The sequence below is a fragment of the Trachurus japonicus genome, chromosome 8, assembly GCF_045865225.1.
Source record: "Trachurus japonicus isolate A0001 chromosome 8, Traja_1.0".
NCBI lineage: Eukaryota > Metazoa > Chordata > Actinopteri > Carangiformes > Carangidae > Trachurus > Trachurus japonicus.
This window is the reverse complement of record NC_140914.1, coordinates 32477828-32502036: the sequence shown is the minus strand read 5'-3', so window position 1 is coordinate 32502036 and position 24209 is coordinate 32477828. Positions and strand designations below refer to the sequence as shown.

Below are 24209 nucleotides of genomic sequence, written 5' to 3'. Positions count from 1 at the left end.
GCAGATCTAAGAACAGTCTATTCTACATGACACTCAGCATGCTTTTGTGTTTTAAATTTACGAGAAATCTTTCAAACAGCTGACGAGTGAGGAATCAGACACGTTTCCATATTGCTGTAGCTCATGGACAAATGAACAAAAGTCATAAGATAAGTGTTATTACACTCATTTTATGACCCAGAGTGGAATCAAATTCATGTTTCTTTTCTGTACACCTTTAAGAGCCTTTGGCTAAATTCAACAAGTGTCCCAACGATTGGTAAGATCCAATTTGAAAACTTTATCTTTTGGAAACGGGTCCCAGAGTGGGTAACTCTTAAAATGCCACCCAACAATTTTCATGTCGTCATCCAAAACAGATCTTAAGTGAAATGATGATGTAATACCCCCGACCGCTCTAACCTGTAACCTGAGCTTCACCACTAGATGCACCATAACAACAACAAGTTGACTACTGTCACATCCCTCGCGGCACCTGTTAAATCCTCTTCTCTGCACTGACATGACTCCCATGCTGTGTCTCAAATTGAATACTTCCATGAGTACCCTGTAATGCAGTAGCTGTATACTTCTGCAGTGTGTGAATTTCGGCGGTTAGTGTTGTCTCAAATCGAATACTGTTGTTGTGCACTCATCTGAATGCCGACCGCAACGGTTGCCAATGTTTTCTCTTTTTTTGACCGTTGTTATCGCCCGTCAACTCATCTACCAGCTTGTTTTGTTTGTTATTTCAATTAGCGATAATGAACAGCCTACTCGTCCTTTTCTTTCTTTTTTTTGCTTGTGTGCGCCACCTGTTTAACGTGGTGTGGAGATTACGCCACTACCACCACCAGCCGGATCCTCTTACTGGCAGAAAACACTGGCCTTCCAGTGTGTTGATTTACATATTATACCCCCCCCCCTGCAATTGTAACATTATAGGGGTATGTCGTGTTAAACTTATGGGCTACAATAATAATCATCTGTTTATTCATAAGCCCAGCGGACTGACACACGCCATTTTTTTGTTGTTGTTGTTGTTCTTCCCTTTTCCACTAGCACCCAAGCACAACGTCCGACACGAGAATCAAACCCGCTGATTTTAAAAACACACCAGCAACAGCGACCACTGATCTGTACTGAGACTGTGTTGTTATTCTGTCACCTGAGTTAAATGATGCTTCGGAAAAACATGCTTTTGTCCGTCATCGAGGTGCAGACGAGGTGCAAAGAGTAGATAATGAGCAAGATAGTAATCTGTACTCGTGAGTACCTAACCCAGTGGTGCATGACTCTGCTGTGAAGGTGGGAGAAATGCGGCGGTAGTGTATTTGCAATAATAAAAAGAATTTTAAGAAAAGAAATTTGAAGGAGCAGCGGCTGGGATTTAGGCATGGCTGCCCGCCTCTCCTAAATGAATGTAGAGGAAACACTGTACTCTGCTACGTAGCCATGACAGCGATCATTCAGGGTGTGAAGTGTCCATCCTTCCACACTCTTCTTTTGAACCGTTTTGAGTGCACTGGCATACTTGTGAATTGAGATGCACTTACATACTCAAAATATAAGTATGGAAGTATTCAAATTGAGACACAGCACCAGTCAACATTCATTCGACTTATCATGTTTAGAGTTTAAATACAGCACACTCTCCAAGGGTGCAGTCTTATGACTTTTGTTCATGTGTCCATGAGCTATAGCAATATGGAAAGGTCTCTGATTCCTCACTCGTCAGTTGTTTGAAAGATTTCTCGTAAATTTAAAACACCAAAGCATGCTAAGTGTCATGTAAGTGCTAGATGAGCTGTCGTTTTGTTTTTTATGTGATATTTTAGCAAAAGAAGGCCCGGCTAGCTCAGTCGGTAGAGCATGAGACTCTTAATCTCAGGGTCGTGGGTTCGAGCCCCACGTTGGGCGAGGCAAGCTTTTAAGACGGACACAGTGGAACCAAAATAGACTGTTCTAAGATCTGCAAAGGAACCTTGTGTCAATGGGTTCTCTGGACATGATTGTCATTGAATCCATGACAAAAGACCTGCAACATCGGTTGGTGTTAGCGCAATGAAAAGCACAGCGCAAATTGGATCTTACCAATAGCTGGGATACCTGTTGAATTTAGCGAAAGGCTCTCAATTTCACTATTGTCAAGTTTTACATTCGGTTAAACTACAGCAATATGGAAAAGGCTCTGATTCCTCACTCGTCAGTTGTTTGAAAGATTTCCTATGAAATCAACATACCAAAGCATGCTAAGTGTCATGTAAGTGCTAGATGAGCTGTCGTTTCATTTTTTATGTGATATTTTAGTAAAAGAAGGCCCGGCTAGCTCAGTCGGTAGAGCATGAGACTCTTAATCTCAGGGTCGTGGGTTCGAGCCCCACGTTGGGCGAGGCAAGCTTTTAAGACGGACACAGTGGAACCATAACAGACTGTTCTAAGATCTGCAAAGGGACCTCTCTGGACATGATTGTCATTGAATCCATGACAAAGGACCTGCAACATCGGTTGGTGTTAGCACAATGAAAAGCATGAAAAAGGTCATGAAAGTTTGAGTTTGACGCTGGAATGAAGAGAAGCAAGCTTTCCGTCTTCTCTGTTTTTGGTGTATGTGTGGCAGCGTTACATCTCCACACGAGCTGGTACAGGCCTGGCATAGCATTTTGAGTCGTTTTCAGTGGATTTCTGTGCAGATATTCCTTGTAACAATGCCGTGGTTACAGGAAACTTTTTCAAAACGAACAAAAAAAGATATCTTTGAGGGAATCTCTGCCCATCGGCACACCCCCACCAATGAACCAACCCCACTCACAACTGAACAAGGAGGTTAGCAGCTGTATGTCAGTTAAGTGACTTGCAGCAGCATCCATGGGAATATACGTGTTTAAGAATTGTAACACTTTAATGGCATGGCTATAAATATTGGAAAAACACACATGATGCCCATTGATGGAGATCAACGCTGAGAATAGAATGTGAATGTTATATATCTCAAAGGAATGGTTTTATTTGCATAAATTTGTTTTGTACAACCCAAACCCCAAGTGGTAAAAACGTAATGATTTTGGTGACCAGCTGACCTTTCCTCTAGTGCAACTGTTGTGTATTTCAATTTGTTCCTATTTTCTATTTGGCACATGTACTACTTCAAAATGTGCTCTTTTTTCTTGTGTTTTCTTTGGTTTTAATTGAAGGTCAATGTGTATTTATGTTTGTTTGTTATTATTCATTACTGTAATGTTAAAGGGATAGTTCACCCAAAATTCAAATTTCACTCATTATCTACTCACCCTCATGTCGACTAAGAGCTGTGAGATTTTTCAGAGTCCTCCGTCCCTTCTCTGAATTACGGGGGGGTCCGCGCAGCAGTATTTGTCCATATGGTTGTCAATGGATACCAACTTTCTTCGTCCAAAAAGACACACCAAAAAACATCCAAATAACTCCATACTGCTCGTCTTTAATGTCCCTCTTGTATTGAAGCCCCGACATGAGAAATTGTTCCGCCGGTCAGTGCAAATCACGCGAGATTTGCACTGACACAGGAAGAGCAGTGAACCGAGACACTGGGAGCTTCTGCTACAAACAAGCTTAAAATATAGACTTACTTAATTTTTTTCGGAACAATTTCTCATGTCGGGGCTTCAATACAAGAGGGACATTACAGACAAGCAGTATGGAGGTATTTGGATGTTTTTTGGTGTGTCTTTTTGGACGAAGAAAGTTGGTATCCATTGACAACCATTATATGGACAAATACTGCTGCGCGGACCCCCCCGTAACTCAGAGAAGGAACGGAGGACTCTGAAAATTCTCACAGCTCTTAGTCGACATGAGGGTGAGTAGATAATGAGTGAAATTTGAATTTTGGGTGAACTATCCCTTTAATTGTTCATTTTGCATGAGTATCAGATTCATGTTGCCTGGCCTGTCTCAACTCTTACAGTCTGTGCAGAAGTCAATACTGAAAACTTAAGCAGTGAGGAGCATGAAAGTCAGACTTCTATCCCACAGAGGAATTTGTGTGTCTGTCTTTAATGGATGGTTGCCACGCACTGGCACGGCCATATTGTATGAGCTCTGTGACACACTGACAGTGATATCCGAGGACTACTTGTGTTCACAGTGGGAGACCGTTTGAGTCAGCCTGTGTATTTAGGCTACTACTACTCTGATCAGTGTGAGAGAGAGAGAGAGGGAGTGTGTGTGTGTGTGTGTGTGTGTGTGTGTGTGTGTGTGTGTGTGTGTGTGTGTGTGTGTGTGTGTGTGCGTGCGTGTGTGCGTGTGTGTGTGTGTGTGTGTGTGTGTGTGTGTGTGTGTGTGTGTGTGTGTGTGTGTGTGTGTGTGTGTGTGTGTTTTCATGCAGGAAATCAATCATCTCAGTGGTGTGAATCTACACTGGCTGCAGCTCTACGTGTCTTTTAACTTAACAAAGAGCCTGTTGACACAAGTAAACACTGAAACACACGCTTCATAAAGAAGTGAAAGCAATATGGCTCACCTGATCCATGCAGGTGAGCGCACTTTGATACTCAAGTACTTTAGGTGACCTACCTACTGTTAAATAATGACTCCTTTAAGTTAAATACTTCTATGATGATATTGTATGTCTTCTTACCCGATGATGTGCAGATGATATATGCTTGAAAAATCACAGATATATCCCAAACGACATGCATTCTTCGTTCAATTCATGCTCGTTTCCTTCAGCTGTTGCGGGACGGCGCGTTGCAGGGTCGCACTTCCAGACGACACGGCCAAACTTTGAGCATTTTCCCTTTTCCTCTCCTCTCCAGTCCTGGTTCGCTTTATCCCCGTCTCGTCCTCGCGCAGCGCCGAGATGGTTTGAAGCCTCGCAGGAGATCCGCCCTCACAGCACTGTCCTCTTTCTCTTCCCGGTGCGGTGCGGTGTGGTGCCTGCTGCTGTGACAGCATTTCACCCTTCTCCTCTCGTTTGTCTCATCTATCTGTTTATCCACCCGTGAGAAATTTCAGCTGTGAAATCTTTCATCATGCATTCCCCCCCACTCTGGTTTTTTTCCTGAGGATCGGGTGGGTGTTGGGCGGCGCAGGGTTCGCCTGCTGACGGATCAGGCAACTTTAGTGACAAAGCAAAGCGCGCAAAGAGCGCACAGACTGACTGACAGAGACTACATGCTAATGATGCTGTATGATGACAGAGTTATCTCTGTGAGGCGCACGCACACACACACACACACACACACATACACACAAGTTAATTTATGAATGCTAAATTATAAGTCATAGATCCACCAATGAATAGCTGTCCTACAAATAACGCGGTGAAACATGGCATGGAAAAACTTTGATACAGACCACAGGCTGCTTGTGGGAGATAATGTAAAATGTTTAAAGTAGACACTGTCATTGATTTTATTCCAATCTAAAAGACACAGTTCATCATCGTCAGTGATGAAGAGCGAATCACCTGTCACCTGTGATGGATTTAATTGTACAGAAATGAGAGTGAGAGCTGCGCAGCGGCAGCTCTGGATGCAGCAGCAGCAGCAGCAGCAGTGTGATGTGTGCAGGTGGCTTCCATGAATGCACCGCTATAATGACACTCTGGATCTCCTGCTGTGGACGTGGTGCGACATCTAGCGGTGTGTGTGTGTGTGTGTGTGTGTGTGTGTGTGTGTGTGTGTGTGTGTGTGTGTGTGTGTGTGTGTGTGTGTGTGTGTGTGTCCTCATCATCCTTCAGAGGACCTGTCTGGTCTATACACATATCATTCAGATTTGCATAATTTTAGTGCAGAAAATGTCAGAATATGGTGCAAAACAACCTTCAGATAGGTTTTCCTCTCAGTCCACACCTAAAAGATTATCTGAGAAAGTAGCAACTATTTAGAAGCCTGTACCAAGTCAATGTTTGGCCTTTTCGTTTGAAAAATGACACAAGTGATCTATTGTTTATCAAAAATTATTAACTATAAAGTTTATTCACTCCATTTCCTCTCTATATATAACCCAATATTACAGCTCACATGTCACAAGGGGTGTAACAGTTTGTTAAACTTAGACATCCTCCTCCTCACACCCTAAATCAGGACAGACATGCAATTTAAAAAAAAAAAAGTGTATGAAGAGAATAAAGCGACAAACACCAGAGAGGCAAAGCCAAGTCGTTCACACATACAGGAGAAGGAAACAAACACATTAAAGGAGAGAGATTTGACTGCATAATGAAACTGCCATGGCTGTGGGGTCAGTGGGGGCCAAACGACACTGTCCAACCCTTCAGCACTCCACAACAGTGTCTCTGTGTCGCCCTCTTGTGGTCCCAAGTTGGTGAAACAAGCACTTTCTTCTTCCTCAACTTCCTCAACTGCCTCTAGACTTAAATCAGGACTGTGTGGAAATGGATTCTGTGATGTCATATTGAAACATTCTGACATCTGCTCACAAGGTCAAAACAGATTCAGAGTCCCAACACTTCACCACTGTCTGCAGAAGAACAAGCATTTGGACTTATTTACAGACACAGAGCACGCTACTATTTGGAAGTAGTAGTTTATGTCTTAGTTTGCATTGTCCTTATGTTTTGTATTAAACCTCTTCCTAGTTAATTTAGTGTCTTTGTGTGGATGTTTGGGGGTCTTAGGTGGGTCCATTGTCTGGGGCGTAACACACCAAAGTTATCTGGGTGAGTGAATGATCGTATTGTTTGCTAGATACAGTATAAGGTCCAGATTGTAAAAAACGACAATTCCAGACCATGTCTCCTGGATTTTGGGGGGATATTAGAGGATTTAGGAACTTGGGGGGTTCTTCTACCATCAGATTTATTTAGGTTGAGTATGTCGTGGTCATTCTCCGGTTTCCTGTTCATGTCCTGTTTAATTTTGAAGTTCCATGTCTTGTCTTCCTGTGCTGCCCCTCTTGTGATTATCATGTGTGTCTCATTTCTCTCGTATTTAACTTAACTTGCTGCTTTATGTTTTCCATGAGAAAAATAAACAGTTATTTACCATATCTGTCGTCATGTTTGTCTGTATTTGGGTCCAGTTAGTCGAAACCCTGACGGGAATCCAACACAGGTGTGACACAAGAGGTGATCACAGGAGGGAAAACACAGGAAGACAAGACAAAATGAAACAGGAAGGAGAGCCCAACTATGGCAAAGTAACTGCTTTTAAACACCAAATTTAATAGTGGAATAGTATTCCAAAATAAAACACCAGGGATCATTAATTCTTTTGAGATTCTCTGGAAAGACCTATGTATGGAAGAGTGGAAATGCCCAAATCAAATAAATCAAACCAAACACAGAAATAAAAGTAAATAGTATTTATTGATTTTGTTTTTATGTACACAATGGCTGTCTCATATATTAAATCAAAAATGTCTATATTTGGAAAAAAAAAAAAAAAACCATGAGCGTGGGGACTGCTGGGCTTACATGCCTCCCAATGTGGCTTTTGTTTGTTTGTAATTCATAACACAAGCCATTATCCAACTTAATTAAAATACTAAACAGTTTTGATACACTCCATTTACTTATTTATTTACTTTTTTACCTCGATTGTATGGAACAGCTCCCAGTTTGCCCTCTGGGGTAATGCCATTTCAATGTTGTTCAATGTTGTGTAGAGTTTGTGTGGATGTGCTCTATATGTTCTGTGTTTTTTGCCTTTCTGCAGCATGAATTTTCCTTTGGGGACAATAAAGTTGAAAGTTGAAAGGAAAGTTGAATGTTGAATGATATTTGACATTGTTTGGCCTTTAGCTTTTAGCAAACACAAAATAACCCGGCACATGGCAATACAACACGCACCTACTTCAGTAGCACTTGGCACTTTTTACACTTTATTTATATACAGATATAGATCTCTGGCCTTTTTAGAATTTTTATGTCCTTGTCCTTCTTTTAATCCCAGGCTCAAGCCTTTTTAAAGTGTTTTTCGTTGTGTCTTGTACAGGGGTGGAAAGTAACGAGTTACATTTACTCAAGTTACTGTAATTAAGTAGCTTTTTTGTGTACTTGTACTTTTTTGAGTAATTTTTAAAATCAGTACTTTTACTTTTACTTGAGTACATATTGTTGGAAGAAATTTACTTAGTTACATTTTAAATAGCTTAAAGCAGATATCAGTGGAATGTTTTTGTTAATATAAGTCCTAAATAGTCCTATTTTCCGTCAGCAATCACTTACATGAAGTATTTCAGCCTAAACACGAGTCTCTCCGTCACTCTGCTCTGCTGTAACCCGAGGAGAACATTTTCCTTGTGGGATACAAGTGTTATCCAATGAGGGGAGAGAACGGCATGAAGGGCTGTGTGTGCAGCCAAGGGATGCGCGTGAATGTGGTGACGTAGCACGAGGACCAATTGATGCCTGACAAGGGCGGGGGCTGCTAACTCATGGTGCGTTCAAGGAAACTCGTACTTTGTGTTTTTCCTTCCTGTGTAGTCATACCAGTTCGATCTGGTACGAGTTCACGGGTCGGAAGTTACGAGTGGCCGTTATAGGGAACTTTCACAGACAACAGGACGGTAAAAACACGAGCTACGGGTTACCTGGAACGCTACCAAGTCGTAGTTGTGACTTGAAGCTGTAACTTACGGTTTCAAAAGCCTGCCTTGAACACAGCATTAGCCGAAACGGCCGTGCCGCTGTTATCTGCTTTAAGTTACAAAGTAAAAAATATATAACTCTGTGTGGGTTGTCAAAAGTAGCTACGCTGCTGCCGCCTCTCTCTCTCTCTCTCTCCCTTCACAGACTCACACAGCAGCAGCAGGTAGCTACACACCTCTTTCCCCCTCACCGCTACGTGAGTTAGTGCGTAACAGGGCTCGTCGCTATGTTGTCGTCTTAATATTAGCCATTAGCCACAGCTAGCAGTTAAAAGCTGACGTTAATGATTAAAGACAACGTTATCAGGCATGTCCATCTATTCGGCTACGTTTATGGTGACCGTGCCAGACACACCGGGGCTGAAGGCTGGACCGGCGGTCCGTTGAGTTAAATGTAGGAGCCCAGTCAGATCCATGGCCATGCTCAGAGAAACAGACAAGCAGCCCACTGCTTCAGAGCAGTTACAGTAAATAGGCAAGTGTGTGTGTGTGTGTGTGCGCGCGCGAGAGTGTGAGAGAGAGAGACAGGCAGACAGGAAAGACAGTAAAAAAAACAGGTGTGTGTGAGTGAAAGAGGGAGAGAGAGATTTTTCTTTTCTTTTTTTATCCGTATTGAAAATGGTATTGAGTATCGAATATTTTCCTTAATATCGATATTGGGTTGAAAATGTTAGTATCATGATCATGATCGTGACAACCTTAGTGCCAGTAACTGTAACTGTCCATCTGATTGGCTCTGGACAACTGCAGTGTCAGAAGGTCAGAATCAAGTTGGTGCCACAGGAGCTAAAAGATGATGGAGACCAGTGTATCGATGGAGAAGGGACAAATTTGAAACATAGAGACATGCACGGAGAATGTTAGGCCAATCTCTGGCCATTATAGCCCCCCCCCCCCCAAAAAAAAAAAAAAAAAGTAACTAAGTAACTTGTACTCTGAGTAAATTTTAAATGAACTATTTTTTACTTTTACTTGAGTAGATTTTTACACCAGTACTTTTACTTTTACTTGAGTAAAATTTCATCAAGGTAACTGTACTTTTACTTGAGTAGATTTTTTTGGAATTCGGCCGATAGTCGAACCTCGGATTCAGGAGGAACAATGCGGTTTTCGCCCTGGCCGTGGAACGCTGGACCAGCTCTACACCCTCCGCAGGGTGCTCGAGGGTGCATGGGAGTTTGCCCAACCAGTCCACATGTGTTTTGTGGACTTGGAGAAGGCTTTCGACCGTGTCCCACGTGGCATCCTGTGGGAGGTGCTCCGAGAGTATGGGGTCGGAGGCCCTCTGCTGAGGGCTGTACGGTCCCTGTATGACCGGAGCAGGAGCTTGGTTCGCATGGCCGGCAGTAAGTCAGACCTGTTCCCGGTGCGTGTTGGACTCCGGCAGGGCTGCCCTTTGTCACCGGTTCTGTTCATTATTTATATGGACAGAATTTCTAGGCGCAGCCAAGGGCCGGAGGGGGTACGGTTCGGGAGCCACTTGATTTCATCTCTGCTTTTTGCAGATGATGTGGTCTTGTTGGCTCCCTCGAGCCAGGACCTTCAGCATGCACTGGGGCGGTTTGCAGCCGAGTGTGAAGCAGCTGGGATGAGAATCAGCACCTCTAAGTCCGAGGCCATGGTTCTCGACCGGAAAAAGGTGGCTTGCACCCTCCAGGTCGGGGGAGAGTTCCTGCCTCAGGTGGAGGAGTTTAAGTATCTTGGGGTCTTGTTCACGAGTGATGGGAGAACGGAGCGCGAGATCGACAGGCGGATCGGTGCGGCGGCCACAGTAATGCGGTCATTGTATCGGTCCGTCGTGGTGAAGAGGGAGCTGAGCCGAAAGGCAAAGCTCTCGATTTACCGGTCGATCTACGTTCCCACCCTCACCTATGGTCATGAACTCTGGGTCATGACCGAAAGAACTGGATCCCGGATACAAGCGGCCGAAATGAGTTTCCTCCGCAGGGTGGCGGGGCGCTCCCTTAGAGATAGGGGGAGGAGCTCTGTCACCCGGGAGGAGCTCGGAGTAGAGCCGCTGCTCCACATCGAGAGGAGCCAGCTGAGGTGGCTCGGGCACCTGTATAGGATGCCCCCTGGACGCCTCCCTCGTGAGGTGTTCCGGGCATGTCCCACCGGGAGGAGGCCCCGAGGAAGACCCAGGACACGCTGGAGTGACTACGTCACTCGGCTGGCCTGGGAACGCCTTGGGGTCCCCCCGGAAGAGCTGGAGGAAGTGTCCGGGGAGAGGGAAGTCTGGGGATCCCTGCTCTGACTGCTGCCCCCGCGACCCGGACTCGGATAAGCGGCGGACAATGGATGGATGGATGGATGGATGGATTTTTTTGGTACTCTTTCCACCCCTGGTCTTGTATGTCCTTGTGTTTTTCCCACTTAATCTGGAACAACTGCACAAAAGTTCCTATGTGTGTATGAACAAATGGCAAAGTTTGGCTTTGACTTTGAAGAAATTGTTTTTCCTTGTAACATACAATAACATGCTACAATAAAGTATATGCATTTCAGTGTTGTCCAGCAGAGAGCAGCAAAAACCTGCTGCCAGTCTGAAATGAAAAGCCCTGCCATGTGTTTTCATGCTTCTTTTCTTTTAAGGGGGAGATGTATGATCAGTAACAGAAAGAGAGACAATGTGCTGTCTAATCACTGCTTTGGGGGCATGATTATAGCAGACATGACAGACAACCTTTCACATTCAAATATTTTCCTGTGGGGCAGCCAGCTGGTGGGACACTTTGAACTTTATAGTATAGATTTATGTGTGACTGGATATAGTTGTAAGAGATGGATGTGCTGCAGGAGGCCCGGCAGACACTTCTTAGCTGAATTCCTAATGAGTATTGAACTAATTGTGTTAGCTAGTGTTAGCAAGTTAAAGGAGGATAACCTTATGAGATAAGGGGATTGTCTTTTTCTGCAATGTCATGTGATGTTATCCTGAGAGACGCTGACTTGGCCAATCATATACAAGACACACCACATATCTTGAATCAGCTTTATTTTTGAGTAGGTTTTCACAGATGTAGAATTTGCTTTGGCGTTTAGTGCATATTAAAAAAAATGTGAAAAGAGAAAAAAATATAAGGAAAGGTAAAGCAGAGTAAGTATCACAGGTCAGGAATGGAAAAATCTTTACAATTTTACAAAACTGAACAACCTGCAGGAAGACTCTGGTTGGGCTCCGGCTTCCTGGAAGAGAGGAAACAATAAGAAAAGGATGTGTTCTGATTTCTGATCAGTTATTGACTCATCAGCCAACTACACCTTTGTCTGACTCACACAGTGACACACTGGTATTACGTCAACTCACTCTATTATTCACCTTTATCTTCCAGAACCCATTGCGTGAACAGATTCATAAACAGAGGTTTACTCATGCTTGGAATTTTCTCTTATTAAGCATAACACGCCAGGTCCAGACCTGTCACAAGTCATTCTGGGAAGTGGTATAAATGAATCTAAATAAACTATATAGTATGAACAACTGTTTCAAGTTATAAGTTTATAAGAAAAAACTAAAAGTGGTTTAACTAAAAGTCATAGTGGCTTTTTGGGGGGAACCTTGGTCTCTTGCCATTTCTACTTCTCCCAACGGAGAAGACCCCAGCCAGGATCTACTGAGAGGTGTAAGTTTCAGCTTTAAAGGGATAGTTCACCCAAAATTGAAATGTCACTCATTATCTCCTCCCCCTCATGTGGACTAAGGGCTGGGAGAAGTTTCAGAGTCCTCCGTGGCTTCTCTGAGTTACAGGGGGTCTCGGCGTAGCAGTGCATGTCCATATAACGGTTGCCAATGGATACCAACTGTCTTTGTAACAAAAAGACACACCAAAAAACATCCAAATACCTCCATAGTGCTCGTATGTAATGTCCCTCTTGTATTGAAGCCCCGAAATGCAAAATTGTCCCGAAAAAAATTAAATAAGTCTATATTTCAAGCTTGTTTGTAGCGGAAGCTCCTCTTCCTGGTTCGTCAAATTTGACGAAACAGGTTTTTTTGGTGTGTCTTTTTGTTACGAAGACAGTTGGTATCCATTTGCAACCGTTATATGGACATGCATTGCTACGCCGAGACCCCCTGTAACTCAGAGAAGCCACGGAGGACTCTGAAACTTCTCCCAGCCCTTAGTCCACATGAGGGGGAGGAGATAATGAGTGAAATTTCGATTTTGGGTGAACTATCCCTTTAACTGACACTGGCAGTGACACACTGTACACACATGTGTATGTGTCACTGAACACACCCTACCTCTTGCTCTGTCTGCGGGCGACGGCCTGGTGTATCTCCCTCAGCAGAGTCTCCCTGTTGTTCTTCATGTTGGTTTTCACCGTGTCCAACACAGACTGGACCTTCTCCTGGCTGAAGGGCCGCTGGAACGTGGAGAACTCCTCCATCTTTGCTTTGAACTCCTCCGCATCTATAAAACAGTTGGGACAAGTTAGGCACCGATCACATGTGGACCTCGTTTTCCATGACACCTTGTTAAAAGTATAAAGGGGAACTGGGCCGGAAAATGGCAAAACTAGCGCGTAGAGGAAGTGCTTATAAACATATATATAGCCTAGGAGATGTTGGAGCTGATCTTCTGAGCTGATCAGCTACATGTTTCAGTCCCTCTAGGTTTCAGACCTCTGTCTGTGTCCACTCTCAGTGTTGCCAAATACTGAAACACAAAATCAGAACACAACCGAATCCACAACCATGATCCACCCAGGAACAGGTTTGCAGCAGAAAGGCGTCAGTTGAGCCAGACTCGTCAACACGCAGGCTACTGGACCACTGTGTGTCCCAGCATGTCTGGACTTGATTATGAGCTCATGGACGCATCATTTCTAAACCAGTCAGAATCAAACCATGGGGAAGTTGTGGATTACAGGCACTGAAGAGTCCATGAGTGGCAACACTGTCACAGCACAGACAACATTGGATTGTTCATGGCAGATCTGCAACCTGAAATATACTGCATATTGTATTGCTATACATTTAAAGGGATAGTAGCATTTTTTTTAAAGTGGGGTTGTATGATCTACAAATAGCCCCTAAGTACTTTAATTGCAGTAGAAGAACGCCGTGAAAATAGGCCGTTTCTTTGGGTCTGTTCACAACACTGTATGTTGTAAATCTCTGGGCAGGGCTATTATGGGCTGGCGTTGCTAACGGGAGGAGTGCAGAGAGTCTTCTACGGCAATTAAAGTACTTAGGGGCTATTTGTAGATCATACAACCCCACTTAAAAAAAAAGCTACTATCCCTTTAATTATACTACTTCCATTGCATTTTAATGTAAAAACAAGTGTCTACAGCCACACTAGGGACTGTGCACAGTGGTGCTGTGCTCACAGTGACAACGATAGCATGCTGACCTTTAGCAGGTGTTATATTTTACGTGTTGTCATGTAGCTTTACACGTTGTGCTAATTAGCAGCTGATGAGAATGTCTTTCTGCTTTCTGTTTAATAATACACCTTTGCAGTTCTGTCTGTTGAAGAGCGGCATGTAAACGATGGTGGGCGTCGTCTCGTTCCCCTGGAACACGTAGCAGTCTCTGGGCCAGTCTCGGTCCTCCAGGACTTGGTCATCTATCTCTGGGAAAGGCTTGTTCACCTCCGCTGCGTAGTCTCTGGCTAGAGTCAGGGTCTGAAGACAGAAGCAGAGGCACCGCTCAATCAGTCAGCCAGTCGTCATAGGTCAGATACTTCACTTTGTAATACCTCATTATCAGGGGCTGGTCTTCCATGGTGGCACAGGGGGGCACCTGCTCATTATACATTCATTATTGAGTGTTTGGAGGTTGTAATTAGACATTGTGAACAGTGTTTGCCGTTGCAAACATACAACAGGAAAGTCAGTGTTGCTTATTTGTCTTATCTTGTTCCACAGAGAGGAACTTTACACAGAAATGTAATTTCACTTTTCATAGTCAGCACCACTCAACCTGCAAAACCATGACAACTACTGTGGCTCTTCGTGGGTTTTTTCAAATTTGTGAATAATTGTAAAACTCAAAGGCTGATGAGCTGGAGTCTGGCAGACATGAAGGTTTTACTGGGCAGAGAGGGAGTTGTTACCAAAACTCTGCTGAACCATTGGTTTTTTAATCTGACTCTTGTGAGCCTCTCAACTTTTATTGCAGTGCAACATTAAATTCTTCAATATGTTGAAAAATGACATTACAATTGTCCAGTTGACCCTGCACATTAAGTCCGGGGCTGAATTTCTCCTTATGGCCTACAGGAAAAGTTCTTGGTCATTTGTATTAATTACATAGAGCTATTTTTTGATGAATGAATGTATGGATGGTTTATCTCATGTGCAGTAATCTCCTGATGCTCTTGAACAATCCTGTCTTGATGTCTCACAATGTGGTTTCTCTGGCTGCTTGTTCAAACACTTCCTCACCATATAGAGACATGATGCATTAGACTCAAACCTGAGATCATGAGGAATCTGTGGAGTTCACAGCTCATTTCACAACCTTGTTCATGCAACAAGTCTCACTTGAAAAACACTTTTGAGATTGAAACTGTTGCAATGAACTAACTCTTTTCAGGCTGTCTTAACATTAAAGATGAAATACGTCTCACTTCCAGCTCTCAGTCCTTTATTATTGTAAAGGTGGTACATTTTAGCTACTGCAGAGTGAAGCTTATTGGTCAGTTCTTGTATCCTCTTTGTTACAGTAGCTAATAATGTTAACCTGAGCTGGTGTCAAATGCTGCCCCTGGTTTAAACACACACACACACACACACACACACTCTTAACCTCAAACATGTTTCCAGCGCTGTACTCTGGTGCAATGATGAGGTCGATGTCTCTCTTCTCTCCCAGGAACGGAGGGTAGGCTACGTTGATCAGCAGGCCGGCATCGACCAGGTGGAATCTCTCATTGGAGCGCAGGCAGGGGGGGACGGGGTAATCTGACAACACAAACACCACAAACAACCCACTACGTTAGAGACATGGAATATCTCCTGAACAAGCTGACTGTTAAAGTTACACTTTTTCTCTTTTATTATAATTGGATTTTCCCATTTTACATGTTAAAATGAGGGGCTATTAAAGGTCCAGTGTGTAATGTTTGTCGAGGTTTATTGGCAAAATCTGAACACACTACTAAGTGTATAATCCAGTGTTTTTCAACCTTGGGGTCGGGACCCCATGTGGGGTCGCCTGGAATTCAAATGGGGTTGCCTGAAATGTCCAGTAGTTGATCAAAAAAATTACTAATAAAAATATTTTTTAAACTAATTATTAATTTTTAAAAAAAGATTAAAAACACCACACACAAACTATCTTAAACAACTGTATTCTATACTTTCACTTACTCGAATTTAAATCGAGTTCAAATAAAATGCAGCATATGAAAATATCTGAGCTGGCGCATCTTGATTGACGGGGTCGCCAGAAATTTGTGATGTCAATGGGGTCATGAGCCAGAACAGGTTGGGAACAACTGGTATAATCGCTATAAAATAAAATTTGTTTGGTTGTCATAGCCTTATAATTATCCTTTATAGCAAGAGTCTTCTTTTAGAGAGCGTCACCATCTTGCGCTGCCATGTTTGAACGGCAGTCTGAACAGAAAATCCAGCCAGTCAGAGAGCAGGTTTCACAAGATTTGCATGCATAAATAAACCAGCGTAGTAGATGGTTGGTGTTGTGTGAGCAGTGTGTTTTTAAGACCATGCTGATGACTGACAGCTGTGTAAAAAAAACAAGTAAAGCACTGAAACTTGGGGCTGGAAAAACCAAGAGAAGGCAGACGCTGAGGTGTTTTTGATGATTATCTGTGATTAACACCGAGGTCTTATTTGCTTAATTAATTTTCTTGAAGGTCCTATATTGTCTAAAGAGATATTTGATGCTCTTGTTTAAATTATAGCTCTGTCTGGGTTCCATAATTAACACAGTGAATGTATCAAAGCCCACAGAGAAATACACACAGTCTGTACTAAGATACTGAGAATTAAAACCAGTCACCAGGACTTGACCCACCATCCAACTTTGCAGGATTTAGTTTCTTTTCTTAGTGTTAACCTGAAATCTGCTATATTCTTTATTGCATCACTCAATAAATACATAAATAAAACATAGGAAAAGTGTAAACATGGGCCCTTTGATTTTGCAAGAATGTACAAGCATATTAAGCAAAATATAGGCTTGTAGTTTTACAGAACTTTTTTATTTTATTTTCATTTTTTACTGAAGTTGATTGGTATTGCTGCTGAAGAGTTGTGTCTTCTCACCTTGGTATTGGTGGAGGAAGTTTCTGGTCGTTCCCCACTCCCACTTCAGAATCAGAGGAATGATTCGCTTCGTGATCAGAGAGACTGAGGGAAACGGGTAGAGAAGGAGTAGAAAGATGTGTTGTTTCCCTCTCATTTGAATGAATAATGTCTGTTATTATTAATAACATACTGTACACTGACTGACCATATCTTTTGAGGACTCCATCCTGCAGAGTCTGGTCCCAGGTCTGAACCTCGGCCAGCAGCAGCAGACTCAGCTGCTGAAAGAGTTGCTCTCGTTCCTCCACACTCTTTGACTCCAGCAGCAAAGACTCATTATGGTTTACCTTGTCTGGAAGAGATAAGAATCTGATGGGCTCGCTGGATTTTTCTATCAGACATTTTTCTGTGACACGATTTCATCACAGGCTAAAAAAGAAAAATTGGATTGGGAAGGAAAGTGAGAGAGTGACGGCATTCCTGTCTGAATTTAATGAGAAACTGCTATAAATCATCATCAGGATCATCATCATCATCACTGTTATCACCTTTCAGTATTCTCTGCAGCTGGCCCAGGTCAGACAGAGCAGCAGGATCAGTAACGGTGCTGCTGATCAGCTCCAGCAGTTTATCCAGGGTGTTGTACACACGCAGGTATCCTCTAGCAGCGTTGTCTACGTGTCCAGGCACTGATCAAACACACATATACACACACACACACACACACACACAGCAACAATGTAAGCTCTCATGTGTCATTATCCCTAGAACACTAACGTCGGGTGATTTTCACCCACACGATTCATCGTCATTTGATTTTCATTGTGTTGCTGCTGTCTGAGTTGCATGGGTCCTTGGGTAGCTTCAGGCTGCTCATTGATGTCATTAATGGTATATTTGTTTCCCTCCTCCCATCTATGGTTTTTTCAAGAGGCATGCGTTGTGATTTTCACCCGATGTTAGTGATAGAGTAACATATTTTATGCATTACTTCCCTGCCTCTACTGACTACATGTAAGGCATAAGGTAAGTTAGAGTTGTCCCAGAATTTGCATGTAATCCTTAATTAGTATAATAATGGCTATGAATAAATATCACTTAATGGTAATTTCCAAGGAAATTCATATAGTCAAAAAAATGTGGGAATTTTTCCCCTCTCAAAAAATGCCATTTTTTGTCTATCTCTCCCAAAGTTGTCAGTGATGCAGGAAGACTGTGCCTTCACCAGACAAGGCTCACATGTCCCAGGAATGGGTGGATCGAAGAACAAGTTCCCAGCTCCATTTTTTTTTTGTTTGGAAATTTCTCGTTAAGGATTACCTGATTTTTCAATAATTTTGCTGCCTGTTTATAGGGTCCCCCATGGTACCTTTTTTATGTTATGTGATATTGTATATGGGAAAATTAAAGAAGAGTACTACAATTTGGCATACAGTGTACTTTTACATAAATTGATGAAAACTATATTTTATCCGGAATATTATATCGGGTCAAATATACCCGACGTTAGTGATGGTGTTACTAATTTTAACGTTAGTGTTCTAGGTTTATACATAAAGGATGCAAGATGATGAGGTAGAAGTCATTGTGTTACCATTAAGCCAGGCAGGGATGAAGTCTTGGACAACCTCCTCATGAGCCAACGCACAACCAAGAACACCTGCATGATTTCAACACACACACACACACACACACACACACACACACACACACACACACACACACAATGCGTCAAGAACAGGTTGAGTTACTTCACACAAGTTATCTCTGTTTCTCCTTTTCCATTTAGAAAATAGTGTATCAAATGAAGAGTTGATTTGCAAAAGCAGATGAATGTCATTTTGAAAAAGATGAGCTGATGCTTTTGAATTATTCTTTGCATAGTGTTGTTTTCAATAAAGCTTCTTTTTTTTTTAGCTACGTCTGTTTTGTTACATCTCATCTCCTTGGTGAAACTTTGGTTTGACTGATATCACCTGGTGTAATTAATAATTAAAAATAGTTTTGAACATTTTTTTAAAGAGTTATCTGCTTTTGCAAATGAACTCAATCAAAACTGTGAAGGTTGATCACAGCAAGTTTTTCAGTGTTGAACTTGATTTGTTTTATTACAGAGAATGACCTGATGAATTTGAAGTTTGCACGTTTGTTTGGGCTTTAATACATTTAATCAGCTGATTATAAGTACAAACCACCACAACATAGAAAGCAGATTATTCAAATGTATAAAAGTGAAGTTATGAAGCAATTTTTTACACTTCACACACTTTGTTGCTCAGCTGGTTTTTACATCACGCTGCTCTCACCATTCTGCTTTTTTTCTTTAGCAGAACCAGTTGAACCTGTAGACACACACACACCTTGTAACTCCACCATGTCCATCTCTGGCTTCCTCTGCAGCAGCTCTCCGTGCTGGAACTTGCTCCCCAGAAGAGACGTTTCCACAAACAGGTTCATCTCAGTGAATCCAGCCTCGTGAGGACTCACCTCGAACCACTTCCCTACAAGAAAGAGGCGTTGTTCTGCACTGCAGCACAAATCAAACATTCAGGTATAGTGCCGATGTGCATAATGCATGTGTGTGTGTGTACCCTCTATAGGCCCATTAGCGAGGCAGTGCTTCTCCACAGCGCTGTAGATGGGGTAAGGGTTGGTGGCATTTCTACTGGCCTCATCTGAAAGACGGCGCAGGTCCATCTGACGAGAAACACAATATTTATTTTAAAAACAGCCACAAAGAAGGAGCGTGTGTTTGGAGTGAACTTTTCTGCCCTACAAAGGCAAAGTGCAGTATCTGCATTTTTTCAATTTTTTTTTTTCTTTGACCAATCAAAAGTATGGCATATTCTCTTCAATCTGGTAGAATTTGATATTGGTACTGCTAAAATTTCCAGAGTTATTGGGCTTTTTATTTTGCTGTCCATCCAAAAAAGCACTGTGAAACCAAGGCAAAGTGCAGTATCTGCACCAAAACCAAGGCAAAGTGCCGTATCTGCCATGAAATAGTCAAAATTGGTCAGAAAGACAAACTACAAAATACATTTAATTCAGTCCACCTTTATCTAATCAATTCTAGACTTGGTAGTTATTCATAATTTGATGCTTATTAAACCTGACAATGAAAAACACAAAAGGCTGTTTTTCTCAGTTTGGCACTTTTACAGATACTGCACTTTGCCGTCGTAGGGCAGATGTGTGCACCGTTGTCCTCGTGCCTGTTTCATGATCCCAGCAGATGTTAAAACCCCCCAGACGTGGGTGAGAGAGAAGTGTTCCTCCTCGGCCCTCTGGTTCAGCCAGTCCAGAGCCTCCTCCAGCTCCACGCCGGGACCGGACAGGTTGGACACGGCTGCGTCCATGTTGTTGGACCACTGTGGGTCACTGTACAGGGTGGACATGGACCTGGGGGAGGACACACAGAAACAAGGGTCAAGAGAACTCACCGTGGGTTTTCTTAGTTCTGTAACTTCTGGAGTAAGATCTTTGTTTAAAGTTAAAGCAGCAGCCAAATGTTGATCTGACTATACACGAGTCTGATTTATAACCTGGGGCTAAAACAAGGAGAAGCTCTAATTTTCAACACCACAAACATTCTCAATGGAGAGCTAATGATGAAAGCTCAACTCAACATCTATGACTGATTCCACTAACATCTGTCTGCAAGATACAAGATTACTTTATTTGTCACATAGAGAAGTCACAGAGTAACATGCAGATGCTCCTAAAACTGGCCTTAGAAATAGAATAAATAACGTAAATTTAAATAAAATAAAACTAATATGATGTAAATAATGAAATTAAAGCAGAAGTCAGGTGAATATTTGTATTAATATAAGTCTTAAATAGTTATATCTTCCGACAGCAATCACTTCTATAGAGTGTTTGGTCTGAAACACGGGTCTGTCAGTCACTCTGCTCTGCTCTGAGCCCAGGAGAAAACTTTCCTTGTATCCTACAACCTTTATCCAATGAGGAGAGAGAACGGCATAAAGGGGCAGTCCTCTCTGTGTGTGCGCGTGAATGTGGTGACGTAGGAACAAGGGCGGGGACTGCTAACTCCATCGGCTGACAGGAAGTTAGACAAAACCACCGGATCGCTTACTTCTGCTTTAAATATAATCTAATTCATTTAGTTTAGTTTAGTTTAGTTTAGTTATATTGTCATATACATTCAAAGTACTGTGTACAGTTCAATGCAATGAAAAGCAGTGTGCCAGACAACTCTTCAACCTTCAACACAACAGTTATAAAGAAATAGTCATAAAAGAGTTAGAGACAACATTCAATGATCAAGAAAAAATGTTTTCACTGAGCACTAAGAGCTACTGTTAAGCAGACTGTGGATAGAGGCTATCCTTGAGGCGACTGGTGCCTTGATGCTTTTCAGACTCAGCTTGTCTAAGGGGAAGTATAAACAGGCTGCGTGCTGGGTGGTAGAGTCCTTTAGGATGTAGAGCCTCGTTCTGGCAGCGGGTGGTGTAGATCTGTTACGTCTGGCAGTGGTCAACCAGTGATTGTTGAAGTGGTTGTTATTGTCTTTTTGTTGAGCTTATGGTCCTGACCAGACAAGGACAAACCCCGTCACGTGTAATCACTGTAACTTTCACCTCTGTCTCCCAAACCCCCCCCCCCCGTCATTATTTACTGCAGCTTGGAGGTGTGATTGTTCTTACCAGGTGGAGCCGGAGACCCCTCCCAGGTAGAGCACCGTGTCCAGCAGACCGTCCTTCTCCAGCTGATAGACGGAGCCCACCAGGCCCACCGCCGCCCTCTGACCCCCGCCTGAAGCCAGCAGCGTGATGTGAGGAACTGAATCCTGGTTGGGAAGATGACGGAGAGGTCTGAGTACTGTTTAGTGGAGGCTACTTCACTATTATGGTTATTTATGAAGGTATTAGAAGCCTCTGTCCTTTACATACAACAAGTCTTATCATTGTTAAGCACCACCTTTAAAGGGATAGTAGCATTTTTTTAAAGTGGGGTTGTATGATCTCCAAATAGCCCCTAAGTACTTTAATTGCAGTAGAAGACTCTCTGCACTCCTCCCGTTAGCAACGCCAGCCCATAATAGCCCTGCCCAGAGATTTACAACATACAGTGTTGTGAACAGACCCAAAGAAACGGCCTATTTTCACGGCCTAAAAGAGGTTTTACCTGAAAACAAATACACAGTTCCATTGTTTGCTATAATATAATGTTTTCCAGCCCTTCAAAGTGCAGGAAAAACACAGTTTTTATTTGGACCTAACCAACTGCTGATCGGCGGGCGCTAACCCTGGGCGGAGGGATACGTGAGTTGGTTAGGTCCAAATAAAAACTGTGTTTTTCCTGCACTTTGAGGGGCTGGAAAAAATTATATTATAGCGAACAATGGAACTGTGTAACCTCTTTTAGGCCGTGAAAATAGGCCGTTTCTTTGGGTCCATTCACAACACTGTATGTTGTAAATCTCTGGGCAGGGCTATTATGGCCTAGCGTTGCTAACGAGAGGAGTGCAGAGAGTCTTCTACTGCAATTAAAGTACTTAGGGGCTATTTGTAGATCATACAGCCCCACTTTTAAAAAAAATGCTACTATCCCTTTAATGTCGAAGCAGACACTGAAGTTAAATTGAGTGTTGGGTTTTTGTCTTTGTTTTTTTACTTCTCTGCAATTTCATGTAGTGTTACACTGCAAAAACTCCAAATCTTTCCAAGAATATTTGTCTTATTTCTTGTCAAAATGTCTCATTTCTAGTCTAAACTAATCTCTTTCCACTTAAAATAAGACTCATCACCTAAAAATGAACTTGTTTTTAGATCATTTTCACTTGTTTCAAACTAATTTTCACTTGAAATAAGTAGAAAAATCTGCCAGTGAAAGGAAGTTTTTTGTGCTTGTAATAAGAAAGAAAAACTTGATCCACTATCAGACTTGAAATAAGTCAAAAGTGTTTCAAAACAAGCTACTTTTTTATGTATAACTATGTATGTATATGTATACTGAACTTATATTGTAGGAACTGTGTTGAAACGCCACTCAGTTTTTTTTAACTTACCTAAAAGTTGTGTTTACTCAACTAAACCGTTCTCCAAAGCAACCTCCACAGGTTTCTGTGCTGTATGAACACATGTGTACCAGGGCAAAGAGTTGATCCTGATTATGAACCACTTTTAAAGTGACTCACAACCATCATGTTTTTTCTCCGTCTCTCTGGAGTTCCCCTCAGCTGTTTTAACACATTCTAATATCATATCATTGATATGAGTAGGGTATATTATGCTGTATGTTAGGGTTTAAAATACTGACAATAGGGTTAGGTTAGGGTTAGTCAAAGTCTGTGTTTACTTAGGGTCTTTTAGGTTCTTTTTTGTTTTGTTTTGTTTTGTTTTGTTTTGTTTTTGGGGTGTTGTAACATGTTCAAATGTTTGTATTGTGATGTAATAATATTGCATAATTTACCACAGTATCTCTTACCCAATAATAAATAAAAAAATAATAATAAAAAAGTTACGTCCATGCAAAAGTTTTGTAAAGACTTAGACCATAGTTGTATGAACATATTTCTAAAGAAAAAGAAAAAGAACCACAATAGGACAGATAGAAGTAGTTCTAGTCTCACTGCGGTGCAGTTGATTCCCAGACTGGTGAGTGAGTCCAGAATGACGGTCTTCCTCCGGTCAACGTAGTCCTGCTCCCCGGCACACAGCGCGCCGGACTGACGGATCGGTTTCTGGGGAAAAAAGCAACTGATTATATCTCAAAAGAAATTTGACCCATCAACAGTTTCTATAACAGAAGCAACATAGCACACACAGTCAATATGATTGTATGTCTAAAAATGTTCTTTTTTTGTCTTTTGTTGCCATTACGTGTTCTTTTCTTTCTTTTTTGTCAATATACAGCTCCATAAAGACAAGTCAGTGCAGTATCAAGGTGTCCAGATCTGGAATGCTGTGGTTTTGGTTGCTAGGTGTCATGTTGATGATGTACATCCCAGTGCATCTCTCACCTCTGAACATGCTCCACTGTCCATGGTGTCCACTGCTCTTCCCACCGCTCCTGGAATCACAAGCCAAAGACAAATCAACACAACTGTAAAGTGTCCAGTCTGCATGTCTGCACAGGGAGAAGACCTTCCACAGCCACACAAAGCAGACTGAAGATCATCAGACACACTCAAACATGTGTGTGGAAACAGGCATTCACACACACACACACACACACACACACACACACACACAGCTGCGCTCGGGAAAAGAATTCAAACAAGAACTCAACAAGCCTTAACTCACACAGGAATAATAGTCGAACCTTTCCACACAGGCTGATTTCTACCATATGTTGGCAACAGAGGAACGGTTTCTCAACATGTACCAGATGTCAATTCAAAAGAGGCTGTCAGACAGGGAAGAATGAAGGGAGGACGG

The 24209-nt window shown here is 42.4% G+C and overlaps 2 protein-coding genes and 2 non-coding genes across 4 annotated transcripts in view; 2 read left to right on the top strand and 2 right to left on the bottom strand.

Annotated features, from left to right (window-relative positions):
- Positions 1-5062, bottom strand: part of LOC146983785 (carbonic anhydrase-related protein 10-like) — a 157599-nt gene extending 152537 nt beyond the window's left edge. Inside the window, exon 1 of the mRNA XM_085785322.1 lies at positions 4598-5062. Coding sequence (XP_085641448.1) covers positions 4598-4658 — 61 coding nt within the window. The 5' untranslated portion in view covers positions 4659-5062. The remainder of the gene's footprint in view (positions 1-4597) is intronic.
- trnak-cuu (transfer RNA lysine (anticodon CUU)) lies at positions 1827-1899 on the top strand. Its single transcript has one exon. It is a non-coding gene; the product is annotated as a tRNA-Lys (tRNA).
- On the top strand, positions 2299-2371 carry trnak-cuu (transfer RNA lysine (anticodon CUU)). Its single transcript has one exon. It is a non-coding gene; the product is annotated as a tRNA-Lys (tRNA).
- Positions 5063-12816: 7754 nt separating the features above from the next.
- On the bottom strand, positions 12817-24052 carry LOC146983784 (cytosolic phospholipase A2 gamma-like). Its single transcript, XM_085785231.1, has 13 exons — positions 23792-24052; positions 23402-23512; positions 21474-21616; positions 20016-20202; positions 19392-19497; positions 19161-19301; positions 18395-18460; positions 17349-17489; positions 17006-17152; positions 16819-16902; positions 15335-15489; positions 14037-14208; positions 12817-12989 (listed from the first exon to the last, which is right to left on the bottom strand). Exons 1-13 carry the CDS (start codon positions 23894-23896, stop codon positions 12817-12819), a joined length of 1731 nt encoding a protein of 576 aa, XP_085641357.1. The 5' UTR covers positions 23897-24052.
- Positions 24053-24209: the final 157 nt, after the last annotated feature.